This window comes from Vipera ursinii (assembly GCF_947247035.1).
Source record: "Vipera ursinii genome assembly, chromosome: Z".
Classification (NCBI taxonomy): domain Eukaryota; kingdom Metazoa; phylum Chordata; class Lepidosauria; order Squamata; family Viperidae; genus Vipera; species Vipera ursinii.
The window spans coordinates 103,898,315-103,926,141 of record NC_139517.1 but is presented as its reverse complement, the minus strand read 5'-3'; the positions used below and the strand labels follow the sequence as shown (position 1 = coordinate 103,926,141).

General features: G+C 36.3%; 1 protein-coding gene across 3 annotated transcripts; it reads right to left on the bottom strand.

Annotated features, from left to right (window-relative positions):
* Positions 1-309: 309 nt before the first annotated feature.
* NSUN6 (NOP2/Sun RNA methyltransferase 6) lies at positions 310-27,765 on the bottom strand. 3 transcript variants are annotated; one of them, XM_083376829.1, is made up of 12 exons: positions 26,930-27,000; positions 23,363-23,474; positions 19,776-19,931; positions 17,880-17,959; positions 16,498-16,607; positions 15,501-15,654; positions 12,264-12,345; positions 10,254-10,373; positions 7,663-7,807; positions 4,957-5,105; positions 3,696-3,821; positions 311-1,724 (listed from the first exon to the last, which is right to left on the bottom strand). In XM_083376829.1, exons 2-12 carry the CDS (start codon positions 23,435-23,437, stop codon positions 1,518-1,520), a joined length of 1,404 nt encoding a protein of 467 aa, XP_083232955.1. In that variant the 5' UTR covers positions 23,438-23,474; positions 26,930-27,000; the 3' UTR covers positions 311-1,517. The 3 variants fall into 3 exon arrangements, with proteins under 3 accessions (XP_083232956.1, XP_083232955.1, XP_083232954.1); XM_083376828.1 differs by lacking the exon at positions 26,930-27,000 and adding an exon at positions 27,636-27,765 and having other exon boundaries at positions 312-1,724; XM_083376830.1 differs by lacking the exons at positions 19,776-19,931; positions 26,930-27,000 and adding an exon at positions 27,636-27,765 and having other exon boundaries at positions 310-1,724.
* Positions 27,766-27,827: the final 62 nt, after the last annotated feature.

Genomic DNA, 27,827 nt, shown 5'->3' with positions numbered 1-27,827 from the left:
AATGATTCCAAGCATTCTGTCCCATTATTTCCATTTTACTTCCATATGGAAACAGATTAATATTTCTAACTGTTCTATTTTTATGTCTCTTTTCAACATAAAATCCAACATTTTTGTTGCAGATCTGAGATATTTTTGTAATTTTACTCCTAATTCTGCAATTTTTAATCAGTTACGCATATTACAAAATTACTCTCTGTTCCCCTGCCCACATTAGATAGTAAGATTTCAATAGAACATTATAGTTAAATCCTTTTATAAATATATAATGCAAGTCTGCTATTCTTATTTATATGTGTCAAAAAAGTACCATAGAACTTAAAAATATATAATCAAAATGTTACACTATGAAACTAATGGACCTTCCTTATGTTGGGGGGAGGGCTGCTAAAAAATAGGTAAGGAGGCCATAAGAAAAATAAAATCAAACATGATGTGGGTAATGTTCACACATATACATATTAAAATCCAAGATAAAAACACTGGGTCTTAGTGGAGAGTGTTTCATACAATGCATACACAATTATACAGTTGCTGTATCTCCAACATGGCAAAAGTCACCAATACGTGGTTTTAAAGGGAAAATAAATTTTAAGAAGAACATGAATATTCAGAAGACAGGTAGAATAGAATAGAATTTGTAAGGACCTTGGATGTCTTCTAGTCCAGCTCCCTGTTTAAGCAGGAGGACCTCTATACCAGTGGTGTCAAACCGCCGGCCCTTGGGCTGGACGCGTCATGCGGAAGCCACACCCACCCCATTGCCAGCAATGACAAAACTGTCTCGATACATTGCGCGACATCACGTGATGTCGCGGGTTTTTGACATGTCTGACCTATACCATCTCATCTATAGGTCAGGGGATTTCTCTTGTTTCTTCAGCTCATTATTTCTTCTTTGGTTCTGCTCCAGAATCAAACACAACACATCTGATATTAGAATAGTCAGCATTCCTGAGGGCATAAGTGAACATGCCCTGTTGTGCTGATAGGCACAACTAAACAGTTAATTTTGTAGAGAAGCAATTAGAAAGCTCTCAAATGAATTATAATAAAAAGCAATCAGATGCTCATTTAATAACAATTCTGATTAAATAAAGCTTTTTAATACTATAAAATTGTTTTTCAAAAGCGATCTGTAAGATGTTATAAAGTGTATTAAAATCCATTCAAATTTTATTTTGAACTCAGCATCGTATAGTTTGAAAGTAGGATTTCTACTGTGTGAGATTGTAAACAAAACCATATGGGCAAACTGAGCAAACAAGTTTCCATAATTAGTGACCTGTTGTTAATGTAAAATCAAATGAAACTTGAAAGTTTCCAAATTGCAATGGTCCATTTTCTTAAGACTTGTTTCTCCAACCTGAGGATTTCCTCCCAGGAGAGATTTTATTGCTGCTATAGCAACTATGTCGTCAGTCTGTTGGCTTGGCAACATAGCTGCAGAAGGAAACACAGTTTGGAACACTAAAAGGAAAGCATAGATTTATTTACACTGATGTTTAAAACAATTTTCACTGCACTTTTATAAATTTTGCAATAAAAAACCCTATACAGTCTTTGTTTGCTAGACATATCAAATCTTCATAGTTGACATTTTGCAAAGAATTACAGTCCATTCCCTGCAAAATAATTTCAGATGGATCAAATCTCTGTAGCAGTTTCAGCTGCTCAGGTGACAGTCCAGCTCCCATCATGCCTTCTCCTCCAACATGGGGTTCCTTTTAGGGAGGAAAATAAAAGAAACAGTTGGTTATTTGGCTGGTCATTATTTAACTTAAAATAGAAGCTGATATTTGTAAAGATCAGCACACTAGCTCTACCTTTGCAAGAACATTTTTATAGAGAAAACTGTCTTGCTATAAGTCCTCTGTAAAGAATAATTATTCAGAATGAAGGTGGAAAGCCAGTGATATAAAAAGGATGAAAACCATTCCTCAGCCACCACTAATATAAAAAACCCTAATTTAATGCCAACCAAAGTTTCCTCAATATGTAGTTTATTTCTATGCAGGTTATTTTATTACTATATTAATAAAATAGCATAGTAATAATAAAAGCATAAAATGCTATATTTATTAGCAAAAACTAAACATAGATGAAAGGAGACATAATTATATTAAGTTGCCATCTAAAATAAATTTATTTTGTTGTAGGTGGAAGCCATTTTCTATGTTAAGCATCAAAAGTGTATTTAAATTTAGCCCTCAATCTCACAGTCATTTATATGGGAATATATCTCATAGAATTCAGTTGCCCTTCTGCTATTCTCAGTTCCTTTGCAGGAGGCAAATTGGTAGGCAAATTAAGAGATGTCAGATTTATTCTGATGAGTGTTACAGCGTCTGGCCACTTTGCAGGCTCTGGATCCACGCCCCACTAAACAGGGTAGAAGATGCAGGATTTAGACTTTTTTTAACTTACGCATTTACTGTTTTAGTAAAGGTCACCCACGAACCTAATAAGCCTACTTATTTTTTCCACAATTACCCCGAGCATGTGTTGGGATGACAGAGAGGGGTTCCCCCAAAGTCACAATCAATTTTAATGCCTAAGGGGGAATAAAATTAATCTCATTTAACCTAACAAATCAATGTTAATACTTTAAATATATATGCTTAATAGAAGTGAATAGATTTTAATTTGGATAGTAAAACTGCAAAGGTTTTAAGGCTTAGCAAATTAAGGATAAAATCCACTTCCTTGCCTTACTGGATTCAATTCCCCAACAACAGTAGTTAGTACCAAGAATATGTAACGTTTATTGGGCATGCTTTGCACAAAACTTTTTCTGGCACTAAAACCCTATTATAATATTGTGGGTTTTCTTTCCTGGTATATAGCCAGCCCCAGCAAATACCAGATATTCTGCTTTCCATTTCTAAAGTAGATTGAACTGTTTACTTTCCATACCAATGTATTTCATTTTAGCATTTGTACGATTTACAGAATGTGAATTTCAAAAAAACAAACCAGTCAAACCCATCCAACTTCTGTCCAAGTTGGCTTCTTAACCATCCAGAGCTTGTTGTAAAACCGTCTCTAATTTTTACAAAATGCTACACCATTTTTTTTTAAAAATGAAATCAAATAATAACTGAGGAACATTTCTTATCTGTTCAGGACAGGAAGTTAGCTGAAAAAGGTCATTCATTGTGTACAGTGATAAACCATGGTTTAGCAAGATATGCAAGTTAATTAATGCCTTCTCAAAAGCTCTTTTCTATTTTTCTTAAACTGCCTGGACAAGTCCTTTCAGATTTTTTTCTGGCAAGGTTTTTCAGAAGTGATTTGCCATTGCCTCCTTCATAGGACTGAGATAGAGTAACTAGATTATCCAGCTGGCTTTGTGTCCAGGGTGGGGGTAGAATTCCTGGCTTCTAGCCTGAAGCTTTAACCACTACAACAAACTGGGTCTCTATGGATGTAAGCAAAATATGGAAAAGAGTTTAAAAATTACAAAATATATTTTTCCTGGGCAGATGGATAAAACTGTTAATTACAACAAACACCAAATAAATGACAGATTCTTGATAACATGATAGATATTTCTTGATCTCGGCTCAATCTTTATAACTACTAAAATGGTTGTAATTGGGTGAATTCTTCCACAAGATGTTTTCAACTGACAATGTAATATAAAAGTGGGAAACAAAGTTACATAGATGAAATTTAAAGAAATTTGTTCTTACCTGTGACTCAAGCTGGAGGCAGGGAAAAGTTTCTAGTGCCCAAGCCACTTGCTCCTCATTCTCAGAAAGGGTAATTGTGCAGGTACTATATACTAGGATGCCCCCTGGCTTTAGCAGTTGCACTGCCTAGAATGATAATCAGATTTTCACTTTGTAGAAATTTTCTAGTATTTCACAAATAACGCTGTTTTCTAAACATACAGACTACAGGTAGCCCTCAACTTGCAACCATTCACTTAGTAACTGAAGTTACAATGCTGCTGAAAAAAATTACTTATGAAAAATTCTCACACAATCATTGCAGCATCCACATAATCATGTGATCAAAATTGGTTGGCAACTATGACAGTTGCACTATTCCGGGATCATGTGATCACTATTTGCATCCTTCCCAGCTGGTTTCTGACAAGCAAAGTCAATGGGGGAGGCTTAACTGCATGATTCACTTAACAACTGCAGATTAACAAGAATGGCAGAAAAAGTCACAAAATGGGATGCAACTCATTTAACTGTCTTACTTAGCAACAGTAATTTTGAACTCAATTGTAGTTGCAACTCAAGGACTACCTGTAGTTTAAAAGCTTCTCTACAGATCAGTGGCACAGTGCACATTAATTCTAACAAGGTGTTCAAAGATTCATGGCTACTAATCATAATGGAACCACCATAGAAATGTTGCTGAAAGTGAAGAGCACTTACTCTTTGGCGTATAGCTCTACAGCCCTGCCTATTTCTATCCAGCCTTTTCTAGCTGTACCGTGTGATGGAATGGTAAATGCTATTTACCAGGAGATATTCTCAGGATGATCCAATAATTCCCAAATTCTTTCTCCTTTAGGAGAAAAGGAAGAAGAATCTGAAGACAACTTCTTTAAAGAATTGTATGAAAGGCTTTACTTTCATTTTGGCTCAATGTCTTCCAACAGACAGCAGAAGCAGCTGAACAAATAAATAGTTGAAATTGCAATTACACCATTATAGCAAATATCTTGATTTTTCTCCCCTACCATTTTTCAGGAATTGTTATATAACCAAGGTACAGAAAAGTAAAACTCTTTAATAAAATTATTTTCTGAAATTATTTCTGCTGTAAGGATATGAGAAAAAGTTTATCAAACATAATCTTACATCAATACTGTTTGACAGTCTTTTGTATTAATTTTAATAAAATGTATTTCTTTTAAAACAATCCAGCAAACAACAGACAACTCCCAAGCCTCTCCTTAATATTTTATTTAATAGTTTGTACTATTAAACATACCACTCTAAAAAGCTTGCGCTGCAAAGGTTGATAGGAAGTTATTTCTTTTAAAGACCACGAATAAGCCAAATTTGGCCTCTGTCCCATTCCACTACATGGAGCATCAAGAAGTATCCTGTCAAATGACTCGGGTAAGAATGGAGGTCCTTCTGCAAAATATATATACATATATATATATATATTTCAAAGACAATAGTCTGCATGTTTTGCATAACTAATTCTGTTATTAATGAAAATTTCAGAGAACTGTTAATTAAAATTCCATGAGTCATATAAATTTAATGTAGTTAATCTAGTAGAATCTAGTTGAACCCTACTGGCTTTGGTTCAAAGTTTTTTTAATTAACTGTTATAAATAGCCATTGTATTTGGATGGAATTTTTATTTATTACTATTATTTATTAAACAAATTAATATACTGTAGCTGCATAGATGACTCCAGGTGGCTTACAAAATTTAAATTATGATTGCTTTTGCCTTCCACTCTATTTCTATGTAACAAAAATGTGTCCTGTTTAATTGGTATACAAGTTGATCCAGTCTCCTTAAATCTGTATCATGTCAAGATTTAATATGTGTATTGAAATCCTCTGTGTAATAGACCAACACTTCACTTGTATTGATGAAAACTGAATCTTAAGTGCTAACATTTTGAAGTTACATCTTTGTAGAAAGGCAAAATATGTTTATGAAGCAACTGATGTGGAAAGATTAAGTTCATTAAAAAGACATTCTAAGGATTTGTTGGAACAGTATTTTTATATTTTAGCCATCAAACTGCACTAAATGATTAAAAATACAATACAAGTTTCAAGTTTTATTTAATTTATATACCGCCCTTCTCCTTGGTAGGGACTCAGGGCGGTTCACAGGGCATATATAAAAAAGACAATACAAAAATTAAAAAAGATTAAACCCATGCCGTTAAAAACCGTAATACAAATCTAAAACGACAAATTAAAACCCATAATCCCCCGTCAAGCCAGACCAGCCATTTCAAATAGGTGGGTCTTCAGGCCACGACGGAAAGTTCGGAGGTCTGATGCCGTCCGGAGCTCCACCGGCAGTTGGTTCCATAATGCCGGAGCGCCCACAGAGAAGGCCCTCCCCCTGGGGGCCACCAGTCGGCATTCCTTGACTGGCGGCACCCTGAGGAGGCCCTCTCTGTGGGAACGCACAGGGCGGAGGGGAGTTGATGCCGGCAGCAGGTGGTCCCCGAGGTATCCCGGACCCATGCCATGTAAGGACTTAAAGATCGTAACCAAAACCTTGAACCTCACCCGAAAGACAACTGGTAACCAATGCAGCTCGCGGAGTAAAGGTGTAACATGGGAGTACCGGGAAACTCCCAAGACAACTCTCGCGGCCGCATTCTGTACCAGTTGGAGCCTCCGAGTGGTCTTCAAGGGAAGCCCCATGTAGACAGCATTACAGTAGTCAAGGCGAGAGGTCACGAGCGCATGAGTGACCGTACACAGGGCATCCCGGTTCAGATAGGGCCGCAACTGGCGCACCAGGCGAACCTGGGCGAAAGCCCCCCTAGTCACGGCCACTATATGATCTTCCAGGGTAAGCCGTGAATCTAGGAGGACTCCCAAGTTGCGAGCCCTATCCACGGGGGGTAAGAGCTCACCCCCCATAGAAAGAGATGGAACATTTTGAATGTCCCGGGATGCCGGAATGTACAGCCACTCAGTCCTGTCAGGGTTGAGTTGAAGTCTGTTCCTCCCCATCCAGACCCGAACCGCCTCCAGGCAACGGGACATCAATACATCTTTAATAAAAGTAGATACTTCTTCCTCACTTTTCCCACATCATATGTGCTCTGAGTTGTTCTTATGAAACTAGTAAGCTTCAGAAATTTTGATACAGATAGTCCTCACTTAACAATCATTTGTAAGTTATAATGTTGCTAAGAAAATGATAGATAGGACCAGTTCTCCCAAGTTAGCTTGCAGCATTCCTACAGTCGTGATCAAAATTGGGCAGCCCATTAGCATTGATTACTGCAAGATGCATTTCAATTCCCCCAGCTTCCTATACCCCCTTTCCCATCTCTGCCCTTTTGGCTACCCCGTACTCCACCTCTGCTGCCCTCTGTCCCTCCAGCTGCCCTTTGTCTCCCTCCTCTTGCTGAGGTGTGCCCATCCAAGGTCTCATAAGTCAGCATGAAGACCAGCAGTGAACTGTAATGCCCTTGCCTAATGGCACACAGTCCTCAGTCTAATAACCTGAGATTGCTGGACTACCAGGAGACCTAGTGGTGTAGTGGTTAAAATGCAATATTGCGGCTAAATCTGCCCATAGTCTAGAGTTCAATCCTGATGGAGTTCAAGATTTATTCAACCTTCCATTCCTCCGAGGTCAGTAAAATGAGGACCTAGATTGTTGGGGAGAATATGCAAATAATACTTTACATTGTAAACTGCACAGAGAGTGCTGTAAAACACTATAGGACGGTACATAACTCTAAATTTTATTGCTACCAGAACTACTGTTTCAGTGAACTTATGTGATGCTTTGCTTACTGACCTTATCAGTAAGATATGGCAACAGAAATTCCAGTCCCACTTAGGTTTGTTAAGCAAGGACTACATGTACAATTTTACTCGGTGTACCTTATTGTGCCATCCAAATCAAATTCAAATTAATCTTTATATGATAATCTCTATTATTCCATGTACAATAGTTAAAAAGTAACAGTACCTTGCCCATCCTCTAATTTGCTATCAGTAAGCGCCTTAGTACCATCATAACAAAAAGCTTTAATACAATTCAAATTTAACAATGCAGCATTTTGTTCAATCTTTTTCACTCTGTCTGCAATCTTGTCCAGCGCTATCACTTCCCCCTAAAAATTAAAAATTAAAAGTTTTTAATGACATAGTTGTTAAAATTTCTAAAGTATAGAGGTTGATACACATAATTTCAAATAACTAAAGTGCAATACATAACGCACCAGATTTACACAATATAATTGTTTTAACCCCGATTCAATACACATCTGTGAAAAAATTGCCCCAAAGAACCACAAATCAGCTATGATGCCTGCATCTGAAAAACTTGTGGCAACTTTCTCCATTTCAGAATCATCACACTATTCTTCATTTCTTAAGCAACAACTTTTTACTTAATAGCATGTTACAGTTTATTCATGACTAACTTCACCAAAACAAAGTAATATATTTCATTCAAATACTATAACATATGTCAAGCTGTAATTTTTTCCATGTTAACAGTCTCTGTGCAGAGGCCCATTGAATAGTTGCAGTCTTTACTGTTTCAGATTATTATTTTTCCAATCCAATCTGTACCATCAAATGTAGGATATACTAAGTTTGCTGTTTTTGAAAAAAAAACTGCACATTTAGGAATGCTAATGTATAAAAAGAGCAACCCCACATAAAAACATTTTAGTTAAGTAGAACATTATTTCAGTGTTTCATTATTGTGTTCTGCATGCTGGCAATTTCTCCATGCTGGAAAACTAAATAGTTCAGTAAGTGTAACAGCATTACATCCAGATTATAATTAGAAATATGACAAACAGCACAGCTTACATAAGTAGAGTTATCACAGGGGAATATCAATGTGCATCTTCCAAGTGATCTTCAAGGGCAGCCCCATGTAAAATGCATTGCAATAATCAAGCTGTGAAGTGATTAGGGCTTGAATGACCATCTGAAGACCCATGTGGGTTTTCATCCAGAAAGGATGTAACTGATTACTAGATGATGTTCAAAGGCTATCTTAGCCAAAGCTGCCATCAGGTAGGAGCTGTGAATCCAGGAGGAACCCTACATTGCACATCACCCTTGAATAAGAAAGTGTAATCCCATCCAAGGGTAAAGATGGAAAATTCAGATTTTCACAAACATTCACTCCTGATAGTTTTGAATCAAGTTTTTTGATATTCCTCTCTATCCAGGCCCAACAGTGTCCAAGCATTGAGACAGAGCCTTGGCAAGCTTAATTGCCCTGGGATCAATTGATATCATTAGCATATTGATGAGACTAGACCCCGAACTGGCCAATAAACTCACATAATGGTTTCTTATAGATCTTGAGCAGGAGGGGAGAAAGTGACGAGTCCTGTGTTATCCCACAAAAGAGTGCTTGGGGGACAATTTATTCTCCTTAGCCAACACCAACCAGAATGACTCTGGAGGTAGGAAGAAAACTATATAAAAGAATGCTCCAAACTGCTAATCTTTGAATGCAGTCCAGAAGGATACCAAGATTGAATATATAAAGAGGTGCCATGAAATCAAGGAGCCCAAGAAAGAATGCACCACCTCTATCCAGGTCTGCCACAGATTCCATAAAAGCCCAACTAAGGATGATTCCATACTAAATACTGAAACCTAACTGATATGGTACTAGATAACCTACTTTTTTCTAGGGCATCTGCAACTAAAATGGGAAGATTTGGAGACAAGTCAATAGTTAACCAAATGGCTGGGTCCAAGGATGGTCTCAAGGAGGAGGTGCTCTACTATTTCATTCAAGGCCAATAGCACCACCCCTTTCCTCTACTACCACAGTACAATTTTCCTACTAACAACCTAGGAAGGACCTCAGCCCAATAAACAGATGACTAAACTAGGTAGCCTTCTTCAAGAGTCACCAATTCAACTCAGATTACACCCCAAGTCTCATACATCAAATCTATAAGCTCATAATTAATTGGACTGCCCACTTGAAAGTTCTTAGTTTCCTGATATTTTAACTGCAATAAATTTTTGCTAAATTTGTATTATGTCAAAATCTGACAACTCTTTCTCAAAGGTAAGAGTCCAGAAGCATTTTAGAACTGATGGCTATTTATGGCTTTTAGGTAGCATGTGCTTAAGAAGCATGCGGCTGCATTCCAAAAATGAAGAAATAGACTGATCAGGACAGAAACTTAATTTAAACCCATTTAATTTTAATTAAATGCATACACCTCACATATTTCTGGGCGTAAGTTAGAAAAGCACCTATTTTCACTTAGTAATTTATTGCTTGAATTAGCAGATTTGTGGTAACTCGGCAAGATCAATGTCCCTTTAGCAAGTCTGTACAGCTTGTTTGATTAGAAAACATACATAAAATTCAAGTATGAATGCTATGAAATTTTGAATTAATTGTGAATTTCAGCCACTGTGTGAAATAAGCTATGTTAGTAAAATACAAGCAAGCTTCTTTGAAGAAAGAAAGAAAAGAAAGAAAGAAAGAGGAAAGAAAGAAAGAAAGAAAGAAAGAAAGAAAGAAAGAAAGAAAGAAAGAAAGAAAAAGAAAAAGAGAGGGTGACTTACCTCATCATGCATTAATGCTGCAAGGTGGGTAGTTTTGCCCCCAGGAGCAGCACATATGTCCAAGACTCTCTGTCCAGATTGAGGATTTAAAACATAACTCACAATTGATGAAGGCAAATTCTAGCAAAGGAAGTGGTAAAAAATATTTTAATAACCCAGAGATCACAAAAATACTGAAATAGTTTTCTGAATCTATGCCTGACCTTTCTTCTCCTAAGAATCTAAACTGTGCATGAATGCTTATTCTAATTCTCTAAATAATCGTCCCAAATTAAAGTTATTTGGTTGTCTGAAAAAACTGTAAATATTAAAAACCAAGCATCTTTTGATAGGAAAAGCTATTTCTTTAAAGTGAATACTTTCTCTTCCTCAGAGCTTGTGATAGGTAGATGACTATATGACTCCTAGGGTTAGCTCCTATCCTTATTTTATTGCTTTTAATGTATAATGCTCCTCTTTGTTGGGCAGCTGTAATTGTGTTTCTCTGTCACATTTCACCTTGTGAGTTTCTCAAGATGCAGTGATATAAATTTTATTTATTTATTTATTTTAATTCCACTTATATCCCGCCTTTCTCCGAAGACTCAGGGCGGCTTACAAGCTTAGCAGTAGCCTTCATTCTATGTATATGCCTGCTTATTAGGGCTTTCACACACACCCCAAGCGGCATTATTACAAAGTCAGCTTAATTGCCCCCAACAATCTGGGTCCTCATTTTACCTACCTCGGAAGGATGGAAGGCTGAGTCAACCTTGAGCCTGGTGGGATGCGAACCTGCACTAATTGCGGGCAGCTGGTGTTACTTAAGGAGGCATTAGCCCACTGCTCCACCAAGGCTCTTGTTAATGTTTAATAAACAAGTATATTGTTCCAAATCCAAGCAGTTTTCTTATGGCAGGTAGATATTCTTGCTCTTAACTGGTAGATAAAATATGAGTAGGCATAACTGAGGATTTAAACATATAAGAGAGGCACCTGAACAAAATTGTTGATGTGGGGAATATGGCTACTTCAGTTCCTCATCATATTCTCTCGCCTCTCTCATTCTCTATCCTCTTTTCCTCCCTCCCTCACCATACTTCCATCCCAACTCTTGGGATGCACCCATCCCCTTTTTCATTTTCTAAGTCTGCCTATAGAGGCTAGATGAGACTCAGAGGAATTGTTAGAAATAATAAAAGAGTGATGCTTGATCTTTTGCAGGATGAGTGCTTCCTATTCATTTTGAATTAAAAGCATTAAAACAAGTAACATTATGTGAAGCAAAATCCTGTTGGATGCCAAGTATTGAGAGACTCAAATATTATACCAATATTTTAGTAGGGTTTACTGATACTGAAAATGAACTTCTTAGTAAACTTGGCTGGATTATATTGCGAGGTTAATATTTAAAAAAAAATAACACCTGACTTTTACTTGTGAAATATAGTACTTTATATAGGAACACAATAAATTGGGAAATGTCTTGTTGTTACTTTATATGTACAAATGACACAACAACAGTAACAATGTATTAAATACTTTATTCTACTTTTCTCCAGAAAGTGATTTTTACAGCAAGGATTGGATAAGTAGACTTCCCAAACCTGATGTTTTCTGCAAGTAAACCTTGGAAAAAACATCATAATGAACTGGATACGCTTTCCTGAATTCTTGAACTGGAATGAAAAAAGAAATCCTAAACACTACAGCATTTCACAAGAAGCACTATAGAAAATGGAAATCCAGCTTGCTCCCAATAAAATATATAAAATATAAAATTGCTACAATCTGATCATAAATACATTTGGATTTCAAATTAAGATTTTTATTCAAAACTCAATTCTATTAATTTACATGACCTGTGTATTTCTGGCTCAGCATGAGGTAGGAATTCAGCCATATCACTATAATATCTAAGCAATGTCTATGGTTTAGTAGTGTATGCAAATCCAGCCACTACACTTGATCCCATGAATGTACTGAAACCTTAATGTTTAGAAAATAGCATTTATTTTGAATGTAACATACCTGTAAAAATATGTAACTGGATAACATATTGTCAAATGAGGGACTATGGTAAATTGGTTCAGTCATTTTTATTCCTAGCCCTCTGAAAGGCATAACACAGGAACATGAATAAATTATCTGCTCCTCATTTCTAGTTTGACATTATTTAAATGTACAATACTTATTAGGGGCTATCAGATAATACATGCTATTAATTTAACATATTTTGTTTTTACTTTCAGGAACATTAATTAGAGGATAAGCCTTTTGAATCCATATATTTTCAACTTAGTATATTTTTTTCTCTCAAATGGGTTTGTTATGTGTGACTTAATTCAAAACAGTCTGCTGTCACTGTTAATAATATCAAAATAATTTTCTTCCATAGGAATGTGACTTGCAGTTTAGTTGGTTGATTAGTATAATTGTATTGAATGCTCTTACCAACATATTGTTCAAAATCCCTAGGGAAATTCTTGTGAGATTTCTAAAAATGTTGTTTCTGTATCATTAAGCCTAATAAAACCTACAGGATCCATATAGCATTAAGAATCAGAGTAAAGACTGGGAAAGTTACTTTGAGCTCTAAGAGAAAAGTGGGGTGCAAATGACAGTGATGAAAATGATGATGATTAAAACTATCATTACTTAGAATCCATATCAATTCCTGATCAATATCTATTTGTAGTCCTCTAAGGCAGGGCTTTTTCAATCAGTGGTACACATACCACCTGTGGTACATTGGCACCTGGCAGGTGGTACGCGACCATCCTAGAAAAGTGGTAGCAGGGGAGGGGAATGAGCTGAACCAGTGGCAGCACCGCACAAGCCTGAGTGAAGGATGGCTGGAGCTGCAGGGCTGTCAGGGCTCAGCGGAAGCACCAGGATCAGCACTTCTTCTGGGCTGTCAGGGTTCAGTGGAAGTGCCAAGATCAGCGCTTCTTTGGGGCTGTCAGGGCTCAGCAGAAGCACCAGGATCAGTGCTTCTTCGGGGCTGTCAGGGCTCAGCTGAAGCACCAGGATCAGCACCAGGCTCCAGCTGGAGCTCGGCATTGATCCTGGTGCTTCTGCTGAGCCCAGAAGAAGCGCCAATCAGCTGGAATGTTGCAGCATCTCCAGGGTATTGTGATTTACATTCAGATGCTTGGCAACTGATTCATATTTATGATGGTCACAGTGTCCCAGGGTCATGTGAAGTGACCAAAACCTGCTGCAACAATCCAGCAGAGGGGTGGAAATAAGAACCAAACACCGCCCCACCCCACCCCCACTGCCAATCCTCAACAGAAGTGCTCAGAACAATGAAAACCTCGGACAGGAGGAAGAGCACCACCGGGCAGGCAGGCAGGTGTCTTGATCAGCTGTAGCTTGGGGGGCACTTTTTAAAGTGCCATTGTAACTTCGAACAGTCACTAAGCGAACTGTTGTAAGTCGAGGACTACCTGTACTTCATCACTTTTTTCCTTTTTTTTGTCATCAAGTTTTTGACACCTTGCTAGATGACTGGTGGTACTCAGATGTTGCCATATCCTAAAAGTGGTACAATGGGTGAAAAGGTTGAAAAGCCCTGGTCTAAGGAAATTCCTAATTCTTATTTTTTGTAGACTGTTTCTACCTCTTCTTACATTTCTGTGGAAGTCATTTTCAAGTCAATAATATAACATGAAAATAATTGTGTTATATAGGGTAAATCAATACTATAATTTTTAATCACCCAGAGTGGTCCCACTTTCCAAGACTAAAGATATCGACATAGCTGAGAGAAAATTAATAAAAGAGAATATTTGTAACTCAGGGTTAACGTGAGGGATCGTTGGTACTCTCTGAGCTTGCTTATTTTCATGCAGATGCTTCCTTGCAGACTAGCATTGTTGATGTTACCTAGTATGGGTAATGAAACATCTGCAAGAAAATAAGTCAGAGGAAAATAACCACTTATTGCAAAGAAAGTTGTTTTAAGGCAATATTGATGGAATAGTTCAATATTCTAAGATTAAAATAAAGCAAAAAAGGGGGGAGTACAAATTAATTGTTGTTAATTTATGTAAATTGATAAATAACTGCAATGAACATGAGTAAATGCTTCATACTGGGCAGAATAGACAGAACACCATAAATAGCAACAGACTGAACTGTTGCAATCTGATTGTAGTCATTAGTGAGGCACAGATTATTCCTGATACATTTATTAATTTAGTTGAAAAATATAGAATGACTCAAGTAAAGAACGTCCCAAAGTTTTTCAAATAATACAATTGTTCCAGAGCTACATACTGAATAAAAAAAATTCTGAATAAATTCAATACATATAATATGTGAATAACTATATTTAACTTTTGATAATCTTTATAAATGTTTATTAATGTGTAACCATTTAACCAGTTATGTAATAGTAATTGGGTAACACTGGAAAGAGTTTAATACCACCTTTTCCAACTCATTTTATTAAAAAGCACAAGCTTTTATGAACTGCCTTCCAATTTTTTGCTACCATAAACTTATCTGACTGCCCTACTACAGTGGCTATCATATGACTCTTTTTTTATTCAGGCCTTACAATATTCAAACTTTATTGTTTGATGGTAAAGAAAATCTTCCATCTCTACCATCATTTTTAATTATTAATTTTAATAATATAAAAAATAAAACAATTTTAATAATTGTTTAATCTAGCCATGTCCTTAATGAACCTATAGTACTATAAAAAACTAGTTCCTGTGAGATTTCTCAGTTTCTGATGGTACCCAAGAATAATTTATTTGACTAAGTAAGGAGCTTTTCAACTTAAATCCAAATCCATACTTTTGCACTGATGTTTAAACCAAACATTTTGGAAAGCTCATCAAAAAGAAGATAAACCCAACCATATCCTCTTGAAATGGTATCTTTCATATTTGAACACCAAAACTGGAAACCAAGAAGACCGAGGACAACTCCATAAAGCATAAAAAAAGTTATAAAGGTGTTTATCAAAGGATAAATATGTATTACTAAAAGTGTCATCATGGATTTTAACATCAGTGCCATATTTTTTCAGAATTTCAGAACAGGCAGATTCAGATTCAAAAGTTTTGTTGAAAACCCTCAATATTGGAGAAATAAACCCAACAGAAATTTGGATTAAAGTATACATACTTTCAGTGTGTTCAAAAATAAAATTAGTTGGACAGTGAGATGACTTACAAATAGCTGTAGTTTTCTACTAAAATAAGCAATTTGGGACAGATTTTCAACCATAATTATACACTTCTGACTTACTTCAATGGGCCATTAGAAGTAAATATTTCATTGCGGCTCAGTTCTGAAATCCCATTTCCAATGAAAACTTTATTCCCGGAAAACTCTTTGGCTCCTCTTTTACATTTCCCTTCAATATCAGAGTACACAGAAACCACACTGCCAGGTTTCATGACTGGGGAAAAAAGAGGGAGAGACATCTTTGGGTTTTGTTTTCCTTGGCTTAAGAACACAGATCCAGAAATTCACTGGGGATTTTGTGAGTCCACATTCTTGAACCCCATGTGTCTAAAAGAATGTGCTTGAGTCAAGATAAGCTCTGGAAAAACATCACTCATGGCTATTCCAGATGTAAAGTTGGCAATGTTTTGCATAACTTTTAAAGAAATACATCCTAATGTTTAATCCTCAAGAAATATTAATGTTCTAACATTATAGGCTAGCATAGTATAGAAGGGGAAGGGAGGGACTATAGAACATTTTGGCTGAACCAGTCATCTAAAGCAGGATATGAAAATGGGATCGTGATAAAGCTCTGATAAAGAATTTGGAGCCTAGCTGCCCAGGATCATCACAGCAGGATATAAATATAAAAAAACACAAGATGAAAGGTATATTAACAAAGGAAAAGCATATGTTAACAGTTTTCTAATTTCTATATAGACATATATGTACTATAAACACAACCAAAATCTTCTATAATTTGAGACTGTGCTCCTGTGGGCTAGAGGTGTTGAAACTACAGCTCATTCCTGCTACTTGTATCCTCTATAAAGACTAAAGGACCCATCTTATAACTTCTTTCCCAGTTAAAGCAGCTGGGAAAACAGCAGTATGAATCAGTCTCCTTGAATTTTGTTATGCTACCTGTAAAATTAAGCAGACTTTAATGAACCCACCCACATTGTAATATTTTATCTTATTTTGTTTTTACTTTAGTTTTAATTTATTTTTGTCTGCAACTCTAGACAATGACCATAATAAAAAGTATTTATTAAACATACACAATCACTCTTACATTTTGAAGCAGATATAATCCCAGGAGCATAAACATGTGCTCCACGAAGCACCGCACTTCCACACTGTGCATCAACAATAACTTCTTTTGGCAATCTTTGCAGATCCTTTCTGCAAGAGAACAATAATACTTAAATAGTTAGCTTATTAATATTATTCAAAAGAAAAGCTAACTTGACCACATTCCACTCCCACCCACAGCTAAGTTTTTTTCCTATTTACTGACAGTGCATTTCCTTTCTAGCTTTTTAATTTCATTTACAGCCTTTCAATTTCAAAGTTGCAGCTTATAATTTTATGTAAAAGCCACATTAAAGAATGTAAATATGTGTTTCATAAAACTAAGGAGTTCTTTAAAAAGTAGAACAATTAGATAGGACACATTATTGATAGTTAATCATATAATCTGTTTCTAGATTTCTGAAATAAAACCATTAGGCCTACATAGAGCTCCTGTTTTGATTGAGTGAAGATGCTTCAGAACAGGGATCCCCAATTTCTGGGCTGTGGACTGGTACAAGTCTTCAGCCTGTGGGGAACCAGTCTGCAGAAGCAACAGACGAGCACATGAAGCTTCATTTGCACATGTGTGGAATTTAGATTGAGCATGCAAAACCATGCCCCCCCCAACTAATGGTCTGTGGAACCAGAAAGGTTGGGGACTGCTGCTTCAAAACACATAGTAAAACAAACACAGCATCTGAGACTTATTACAGCAGCTAAATCTGTTTGCAGAATCTCTATATGACAGTCAAGTAATCCTAAAAAAGATTGAAGTGCTTTAATGACTGGATGGTCCTTTGTATTCTGAAGCACTTCTTCACAATCCAATCCAAAGCTCTGCAAATTACTAGTAATTGCCATTTTCCCCATCATTTATCACAGCAGGCAGGTATAATAAATATTAAATATTAAAACTGACGTTCTAGGGAAAGAAATTTCAGTTATGCTTTCTTTCATTCTCCAGTAGAGAGATAATTATCAAAGAAACCCAAGTTATTGATAAATAAATACCTGTTTTGAATAGGATAAAAATATTTCCAATACTGTGAGCTTATTTCTGGCTTATCTTTTGTCTGAGCATGCAAAAGCTATGTAAATCATGGTGTGAATCTGGCCTGCTTGAAACTGCTTATCAGATTTTATCAAAGAAATGTGAGAGATCATCCATGGAGGACAAACACATAAGCTCAGATGTGCTACAGTTCATCTCCTTCATATTAAATTATGATTTAAATGAATATGTTATTATTAATTCCATATTGATAAGCAGCGATAATAGACATCTTTTAATGTATCATCTGTATATTCAAACTCGGGATTAGTCTATCAATGCTTGACTAACCAACCCATACACACACACACAAACAAAAGAACACAAACCTGGGTCCAATAACAGGAATAAGTAAGATGTCAGGAAGTTCTGGATGTTGTAGAACTGGAACACTAAAACTTTCATGTTGCTGTAAATTGAAGACAAGTACATTATAGTTATAATATTCATAATCTCTAAACATTTTCAGTAGACAGGAATATTTATGATCAAATAAGTAGAGACTGTAGTGTATATAATATCAGTGTCTGCAAGAGAGTCAGTATCATGCAGATTTTGATCCCCCCAGTGGATATCACCACTGTACAACTTGCAATGACATGCCTCCTTTCTGAATTCAAGGATACATTCATTAATCTGCTTCAGATCCTACCAAAAATAAGTAGGTTTACAAAGGGAATTTAACTGTGGAGATTTGCCCAATGCATCTGTGAAAAAACCTATTTGGACAAAGTTCATCTCTACAGAAATTCACAAAGTGCATAAGGGTATCTGAAACACGGGGCTTTATAACACATTCTAGGTCATTTCAGTAATAGCTGAAGGAATGATTTGCTCTTACATTATAAGCAAGCACAGAAATAGCATGCTCCTGAGTAGCTTCATTTAGGATAAGTTTAATGATCCACTTATATCTAACAACAAAATGAACAATGCATGATAATGGAAGGGAATGCAAGCAATAATGTAGTTGCATTTCTTTTTTTAAAAAAAACCCCACAATTATTTTCCCTGTTCATTGTATGCTAGCCTACTAAGGAAAACTTTAGCATAAGCTGATTCTAAACATATCCTTGTTATGCACTGACTCCCTCTAGATGCTGAAATGTCCATTATTTATTTATCTCTAGAGAAACAAACAGGATTTGCCAAGGCATATATAGCAGCATTACATAACCATCTGCTTTGAAGATCAGATAATACAGAACAAATGTTCTCTGAAACAAAGATAAGGATCATTCTTTTAAAAAGAAGAAAAAAAGTTCTGAGGTGATATTTTAGATCCCAGCCTTGAATCAGAGGGACACATTGTGCTACACTAGTAGATTTAGGCCTTGAAGTAAGGTATTCTGGAGCTGGAGAAAAATAATTATAAATTCAATGCCTCTTTGGTCTGCTGAGTAGCCCCTGAATTAGGTTTATCAAGCATAACAGGCTGAGTAAAGCCAATTTTGCTTTATGGGCCGTAACAGGTTGTTTTTTTTAAATCAATGGTAATATCTAATTCCATTTCTTACCTGCCTCAGCATGCCATAGCAGGGTTTTAGAGCCCAAGATAGTCTAAATCATCACTTTACTCCTTCTCTTGCTTTCTCTCACTCTAATTTATACGCAATTAATTTAATTTCTTACAGGCTATACCAGCAATACAATGTCTGCCTGATTTTTTGAAATCCAAACTTATCCCAATATTTCAACAAAGCTTATAAATAAAAACATTGGCAACTGCAATTATTTTTAATTATTTATATTAATATTGTATCCTATAATTTTGCTTTATTTTATATGCAGCACCCCTAGTTACTGATAGTCCTCAACCTAGGATTGTTGTTTAACTATGGTTCAAAATTACAGGGAAAAAAAGACTTGCAAATGTTCCACTGTCCCAATGATATGATTTGATCACAATATGATCACAATTTGGATGCTTGGCAATTGCTTGCCTTTAGATCATCTGCAACATCCTGGAGTCATCAATTTATAGTAAAAATAATCCACTGGGGAAACTGGATTCACTTAATGACTGTATGCTTAACAACTGCAATGATTTGCTGAACGACAACCATAAAAATGTCATAAAATTGCTCTGACTTAACTTGCAACCACAATGACTTATGGCAGAAATTCCAGCCTCAATTGTGATCATAAGTTAAGTACTACCTATATCCTCAACTAACTGATAAGTAGATGAGCAAGGAAGTAAAGCAAGGAAGTAAAGTACTGACCTTTTGGATCTCATTAGAAAGCAGATGTCTTACATATTCTACAGAAGCCAAATGTGTGTTTACTCGAACGCTGGTAAAAGCTGGTGGATGCGCTAAGTTATTTAACAACAACTCATATTTCTTTTCTGCTTTCAGTGGACCAATAGATGTTGTAATCTTAAAATAAAAGTAAATAAAGAGATTTAATCAAGAATAATAGCATTTTATGGTATAATCACAGTATTCTAGATTTATAACTTACTTTAACTTATAATATTTAACATAAATTTAAATAAGTAAGTTAACCTATTTATAAGTTAAAAAGATTTGGGACAAGTTAAAATCAATTTATTGAGATAAAGATAGGATTTATAAAGTACAATTTTCTTCTTGAAGTTCATTTGATGTTTCACAATCATGACAGAATGATTTTATTGTTAATTGTTGGTAGTTATATTCATTTTAACTAATGATTCTATTCATGTTAACTATTACAGAGTTGGCTTTACTGGGAGTATGTGGGCAAAAGAATTGAAAATATTTTTATTTTATATTAAATTAAATAAATACAGCTGTACACATATAAAGATATCATGAAAATAATAATGAAATCCACCATATGCTTGCTATGTTAAGTTATAAAGTACAGATAGTCCTTGACTGATGACCACAATTGAACCCAAAATTTATGTTGCTAAGTGAAACATTTGTTAAGTGAGTTTTGCCGATTTTACAATTTTTCTTGCCTCTGTTGTTAAGTGAATCATTGCAATTGTCATGGTTATCAAATGAATCTGGATTCTCCATTGACTTTGCTTGTCAGAAGGTTGAAAAAGATGATCACATGATACCAACACACTGCAATCATCATAAAAGTTTTTCCGGTGAGAATCATCATAAATATGAGTCAGTTGCCAAGCATCCAAATTTTGATCATGTGACCATGGGGATGCTGCAATGGTCATAAGTGTGAAGAATGGACGTGTTATTTTTTCCATTGCATTGTAACTTTGAAAAGTGACTAAATGAACTGTTGTAAGTCAAGAACTACCTGTAATATTATTGTTTAACTTCTTTAGCATCAATATATTTTATCTTAAAACATAAGCAGCTTGAAGAAAAAGATACCTCATTATATTCTGACAAATAAAATTTTACCTCTCGGCTGTAGTATCTGGCATTAAATATTTGTCTTCTTCTTCCAGAAATGTTCTTCCTTAGACTAGCCCTGGGTATTCCTCTCTGCCTCATTTACCATATGCCAAACAAACGGCACCCTCCACACACTCGTTTACAGAAAAGGGACACACACAGATAGGATGCTAAATTATAAAAGTAATCACCCCACATCCCAGAAGATCTCCTGTATCCGAACTTTATTCAAATATTTAGACACACACTGTAACACAAAAAGAGCCAAGGACAAGGAATGTGATCATCTATATCAGGTATGCAGACATAACGGCTACCCAACAAATTTTATTTGGCATTACAGTAGGCACCAAGAACCACGTTTAACACAAAATGGCTTGGCAAATACAACTTGGATGACAATTCCATACACAAATGAAGTTTCAGAGGCAGTGGCAAGAATATTGGCACCACACAACATTAATGTGGCATACCGGCCAAACCAGACACTCCGTACCAAGTTGATGCACCTAAAAGAACAACTATCTGAAAAGAAAAATCATCAGTAATCTATAGGGTGAGATGCAATGACTGCCAATATAGCTATATCGGAGAAACATCCAAACAACTAAAGACAAGAATCCATGAACATAAGCTTGCCATAAAAAGAATGAACAATATTCACAAATATGGACACATATGGTCAATAACAACCACTCCTTCAACTTTGCAGGGGCACAGACCATTGCCCAAGACACCTGCAAAGGAGGCAGATTACTTAAGGAAGCCTGGTTCTCAGATAAATTTACAATTAATCACCACACAGAATTGCCACCCGCCGACCAGGCATTAAAAGCACATCAACAGCAGCAGAACGATCTACCCACGATAAAAAGGAGAGAAACCAAAAGAAATCAAAGTTGGACAACCAGGACACCGGAAGAGATATCAAAAACACAACAACCCACCAAGCCCGGAAAACAGGAACAGACGACAAACAATCATGCAATAACTCCCGAAGATCGGAGGTGGATAGAGTGAGGGAAGAGAAGACAACATCACGCGCACGCACAAACAGATGGAGAGCACCCGGAAGACAGGAGGTTAACAGGAATGGATGGACGGACAGGCATAATGAACAGAAGAAAGCGACCATCCCAAGGCCAGCAAACGCGTGACCCATCGAAAGAAATACAGCAAACAGAGGATAACGCGACTCATACAAAAAAGAAGATACCGATCATGCAACTAGCCGAGAAGACAAGGAATGATCTGAAGACAACCCCAATTGAACAGATATGGGCAAACCAAGGAAAGAGAGTGCTGCAACACACATACACACCAACACACAAAGAACTCCAAATACAGCAAGATCAACTAAATCAGATAGTAGAAAGCAAGGGCAGCATATGAATAAACAAAAAACATTGGGGTGGCTAGTCCAGGGATCAGATAAAGTTCAGTGGATAAGCACTGAAAGAAAGTCATATGTGCAAGTGAATCGGGGCGAGGAACTGTTTGCAGAAATCACTGAAGGGAGTCAAGAAGGAAACCCAGGCACAGCACAGAATGGCCAATCACAAGCAAGGAGGGTAGAGAAGGAGGACACAGAGAACAAGGAAATACAAATACCAACAGCTATGACATTGGATGAGGAACAACAAAAGAAAACAAGATCAGTTAAGGTAGTCAAACCGAAACAGATAGGGAGGAGAAAGATAAAAAAAAAAGGGACAGTAAGACCGGATTGCAAGGGAAGCGATGTGAGACAGTCAGAACAATCACGATTGGCTAGAGCAAGGTCCATCACATGGCCAACGAACAGAGCATGGAACCAAACAGGCTTACCAACGGTTTTTCAAACCTTCAATGCTTTCTCTGATGACGCTGGCAGAGGACCAGCGAAAGCTTAGATTAGGTAGATACTGTATGCTTTAAACGGTTACTTTTTATTGCTTATTATGATCTTTTAGCAATAAACGACTGTTTTTTATCCATCCCGGTGTTTGAAGATGTTATACTTTAAGTAAATGGTAATTCTATATATTTATTCTGAATATTTAGATTTCACCTTGTAATAAATATTAAATTAAAATAAAATCACTATCATTTAAAATGGATAGTGTGACACATATTAACTCTAGAAACAACATCAGTGTATTTAGAGACACCATCCATATTTAATGATCTGTAATGCCATCATTTGGACAATATCAGTCCATTTTGACATATTGCCAATGCAATGGCCTGATAACCCAGTAAGCCCTGAAGAAGAATGCAGTAATTATAAAAATGTAACACTTTATTTTCCCCCCCAACCATATAGAGAGCTGCACAGAATTGTAATAGAAAACTAAATACTTTGTCAGTACAATACAAGCCAGTATTATGAATTAAGTTTACAGGTTAGCATCCTGATAACTGAAACCTAATTTTTCTTGGTGGATTGTATTTTAATCAACAAAAATAAAGCTTACCTCAGCATTTTGAAATGTAGCCCTGAGATATTCCTCAACCTCTGGTTTCAGTAAGATTTTGCAGAAAATAGACATAGCTCCAATCTATTTTCCTTTTTTATCAGGGAAACATCTGCAATAAACAATGTATCATTTCATCAGATATGTGCTTTTAATATGTATAAGCTTAAAACAAAAACAGATGTTAATGAATTCTTCACAGAGACAGTAAATATGGTTATATCAGAAGGCCTACTGAAGAAATGTAATTGTCTGTCCATCAACAGATCATGTTCTTTTATTTAAAAAAATCATTTCACATATGAGGCCAGAATATGGTTGTGTGATTTTAATTTAGCATATTGTAAATATCTATTGTAGTTTTTAACCATGATTTATGATTTGGTGTATTGTGTATCTATCCAGTGGTGCTTACTCAGTAAACCATGATTAAACTCAATATGAATTGAATTTGATACTTAATTCTCAGTAAAAGAATGATGAAACTGTTTAAAATTTAATAAATTTTTATTTCATATGATGACCTGATGATTACACAATATATAGGATGGTATAACACCATTTATAGAGTAACATCTCTATTATTAAATAACTATATTTATATTTTGATTTTCTGCCCAATGACATTCAAAATATTACAATTTCTTTGACATGCCTAGAAGCGTGTTGAACTCAATGGAATATCTTGATTTTTATTTAACTATTTATTTTACATACTGCCTTTCTATGCAAACAAGCCCACAAGATGGAATTTACTTCTAATTGGTTAAATTTAGACTAATCAATAAAGCTAGTTCTTCTGAAAAGTTTGAAAAGGAATATGTGATGAGCCAAAACCCCAACCCTATTTCCCCAAATCATTTGCTACTAAAACTGCAGATTTACTTGCTTTTTATCTCTGAAGCTGGCAACTGAAATCACATAGCATGAAATTAGATGAGGAATGGCGAGTTGTTAATCTTTAGTTTTACAGTTAACTATTGCTAAAAAAAATTGTACCAATCCCCTGGTGCTTGACTCTTCTTACAATGTTTAAAAATAATGCTTAATGTCCATGCAGTGCTTTCAGGCATTCAGTTTTACATACAGTATTTGGTTATGAGCTCTGCAAAAAATGAAATCCTTTTTCAATTATATCTCAATGTTTTTATTTATTTGTATCCTGCCTTTTTGCAGATGATACCACTCTAATGGCAGAAAGTGAAGAGGAACTAATGAGCCTCTTGTTGCGAGTGAAGAAGGAGAGTGCAAAACTTGGGTTGAAACTACCGGTAAACATTAAGAAAACCAAGATCATGGCATCCGGCCCTCTCAATTCCTGGCAAATAGATGGGGAAGAAATGAAGGTAGTGACAGATTTTATTTTCCTGGGCTCCAAGATCACTGCAGATGGAGACTGTAGCCAAGAAATTAAAAGACGCTTGCTCCTCGGGAGGAAAGCCATGGCAAATCTAGACAACACACTAAAAAGCAGAGACATCACCCTGTCAACAAAAGTGCCTCGTCAAGGCTATGGTCTTCCCAGTTGCAATGTATGGCAGTGAAAGTTGGGCCATAAAAAAGGCTGAGCGCCAAAGAATTGAGGCCTTTGAACTTGCAGAGTTTAGACAGGATGCAATTATAAAAGGTCTACTTCTCTATGATGCTCCTTGAAGAGGTGAGAAAAATGGAATGATTGTTTAGTCCTGGGAATGTAGAAAGAGTGGGAGAAACTCAGAATAGCCCACCCGTTGTCCTTAGAGACATTGAAAATTTTGGACATGATATTCCTACAATAATAAAGGAGTATTTCTGGCATGTCTGCAATGTTTGTTTCTTGATCTGGCCTACTTCAAAGGGTTCATATTCTGATACTGGCACTATCCAAATAGCTCCAGTTCCAATACCAAGTAATTTTTCTCTTATTCCCAGCTGGGTTATTTCTAGTGTTAGTTATTTGTGTTTTAGCTAAGGCTTTTTATTTCCTATTATTCTTTTTAAATTTCTATTATTTGAATGTACATGTTACACTATAAACCTCAGATGGTTATAAAAGTGAATGCTAGGGCCAGTTTAACAAACTGTTCAGAATATTATTTTCCTAATTCTGCTTCTACAATTCTATTGAGATCAGTCTTGATATTCCATATAGACAAGAAAATTAGTATTGTTGAACATAACCTATTATACTCCTCAGTTTTTATTCAGAATAATCTGCCTACAAATGAGGGCTGGCTTTTTTTATCAATAAAGTGTACTGGCATCTCTTGTACACAAACTTTACAGAAGCCCAATGCCTTTCAAAAGAATCTTGTAAGTTTTTAAAGAATCATAGACTTAAATAAGTAGCTGACCATCAATAACATGCAAACAAAACTATGAAAGTATTAGCTTACTTCAAAAGTTTTATTAGATTATTTCAAATGCAGAATACAAGGAATAAATTCTACATATAATATTCACTTTTTAGTAACAGTTCAAATGTAGAGTTTGAACAAAGAGTGCCAACTCAAGCATAAATGATCTTTCATAGATCTGAAGCCAGTATGACAATATTACTATTCATTTGCTGTTTTCCAGATTTTGATAGGTGAATTATTACTCCAAATATTGTTAAAAATAATTATTTTCTGCTTGTCAAAAATATCTTGCTACTAGAGTCTTATTACACAATACATAGCTAATTAGGTTTTCTATTGCTTTGCTTTCAAACTTTCAGTTACTTGAAATTAACAAGGCAAACATTACTCACTTATTTAAGGCAACTTTCATTTTTTTACAGAATATAGCCTCTTTTAATTAGCAACATTAAAAAACACCATTAGCTGTAAGAGATAATAGTCTTCTTTCTGATACTGTAATGCAGAAAACTGAAATTGATGTCTTATATTATTTTAAACATTCACGTACTGCCAATATCACAACAGTATCCTGGTGCACAAGAGAGCTTGCAAATATTTCATTTGGCAGCTGCTTGATCCCCAGGCTCACTTAAAACGTAAAATGTTTTAAGAATAAAACAACAAAAATAAGCAGAACTAGAGGATGCTTTACTAAGAAGGCACATCACCTTTTTATAACTGGTGTTTTGTAACTGGCTGTCAGACACAACCCCCATTTTTTTAAAATAGACCAGTCCATTTTCCTCTCTTCAGTGGCTGTAATTATATTTTGTAATAATATAATTTGTTAACATTTAGACCAGTCACTATCTCAGCCCAACCCATCTCTGAGGGTTGTTGAAGGGAAAAGAAGAGGAAAGAGAATCAAGTATGTTTGCCACCTTGAATTATTTATAAAAATAATAAATACATAAAAATAATTTGCCAGGCCAAAAAAAGTTGAAAAGGACTGCCCCAAATTAGAGATACACTGTCCTACAGAGCCTCCAAGGTTCCTTCCAACCTATGATTGTATGGATACCCAAGTCTTACCTGGCCTTTCTGAAACATCTGCCTTACTCTTTATGAATGTTGTAAAAGAGAACTTGGCTAAAAGTAAGGGAAAACAGCCAGCCATCTCTCCTTAATAACACTAATCCTTATTTAATTACGCTATTTATTTATTCTTTGTATTTCTATCACTCACTTCAAATAAAACATTTCTTCATTTCAGGCCAATAGCAGCCATAGGATGCAGAGACATAAGGAAATGACTGAACCCAAAATGATGTACTCCAAAAATTTGTGATTGGTGGCTTAAATCTATTTCCCCCACCCCACAAATTTAGAACTACCCTTTTATGCAGCCTTGCCGACCCTGGCGTCCTCCAGGTTTGCTGAATAAAATCCCCACCCTTCCTAAGATGCTATTTTGAGGAATCATCCTCTTTGTGACTAATCCAATTAACAGAGACTGCCGAGACCTATTTTAAAACCCATCAAGAATGCTGAGTTTCCATCCCTATAATCCATATGACCAGGGACGGGTGGAGTATTTTGCGAGTTGTATCCAGCCCAACAAATAGGAGAAGCCACGCAACCTTTTTTCCGTTTTTCCAAGGAGCAAAACTTTACTCCTCCAAACTGACGCAACACTACTACCGGAAGCGTCTCCTGGTTCCGGGGAGGGGGGGAAATAGGGCGGAAAGAAAGGGCGGCCATTTTTGAATAGGTCTCAGTGACCAGACCCATTAAGTTCCAACCCAGGAATGTAATAACCTGGGCGCCCTCTGCTGACGAGCGCCCAGGTTCCCCTAATGCACCGGAACTACAATTCCCAGAATTCCCGGCCGGCAATTTGGAAAAAGTTGTCCGAGAGCCCGAGGACGGAGTAGACGTTTTCTGTTCCTCACCTCATGGTTCTTCGATCCTACCTTCTGCTATCCTTCCGGCCACCCCGCTCGGCCTCATCCGGGGAACTAAAGGAACTCCTACCCTATTTCGGGCCCAGCCCAACCAGGGTCGCTGTTACCGCCTCCCTCCTAAGGCGGAGGGAGAGGCGCGGCGGAAACTTGGCATGCGCCACTGGGCATCAAGCTGGGCTG

Coding starts and splice junctions, on each gene's coding strand:
- NSUN6 (XM_083376828.1), bottom strand. CDS start 23,437: ATGTCTATTTTCTGCAAAATCTTACTGAAACCAGAGGTTGAGGAATAT. Junction 16,608..17,879: donor ATTCCTGTTATTGGACCCAG/GTTTGTGTTCTT, acceptor GTTCTCTTGCAG/AAAGGATCTGCAAAGATTGC. Junction 7,808..10,253: donor CAGCATTAATGCATGATGAG/GTAAGTCACCCT, acceptor TTTAATTTTTAG/GGGGAAGTGATAGCGCTGGA.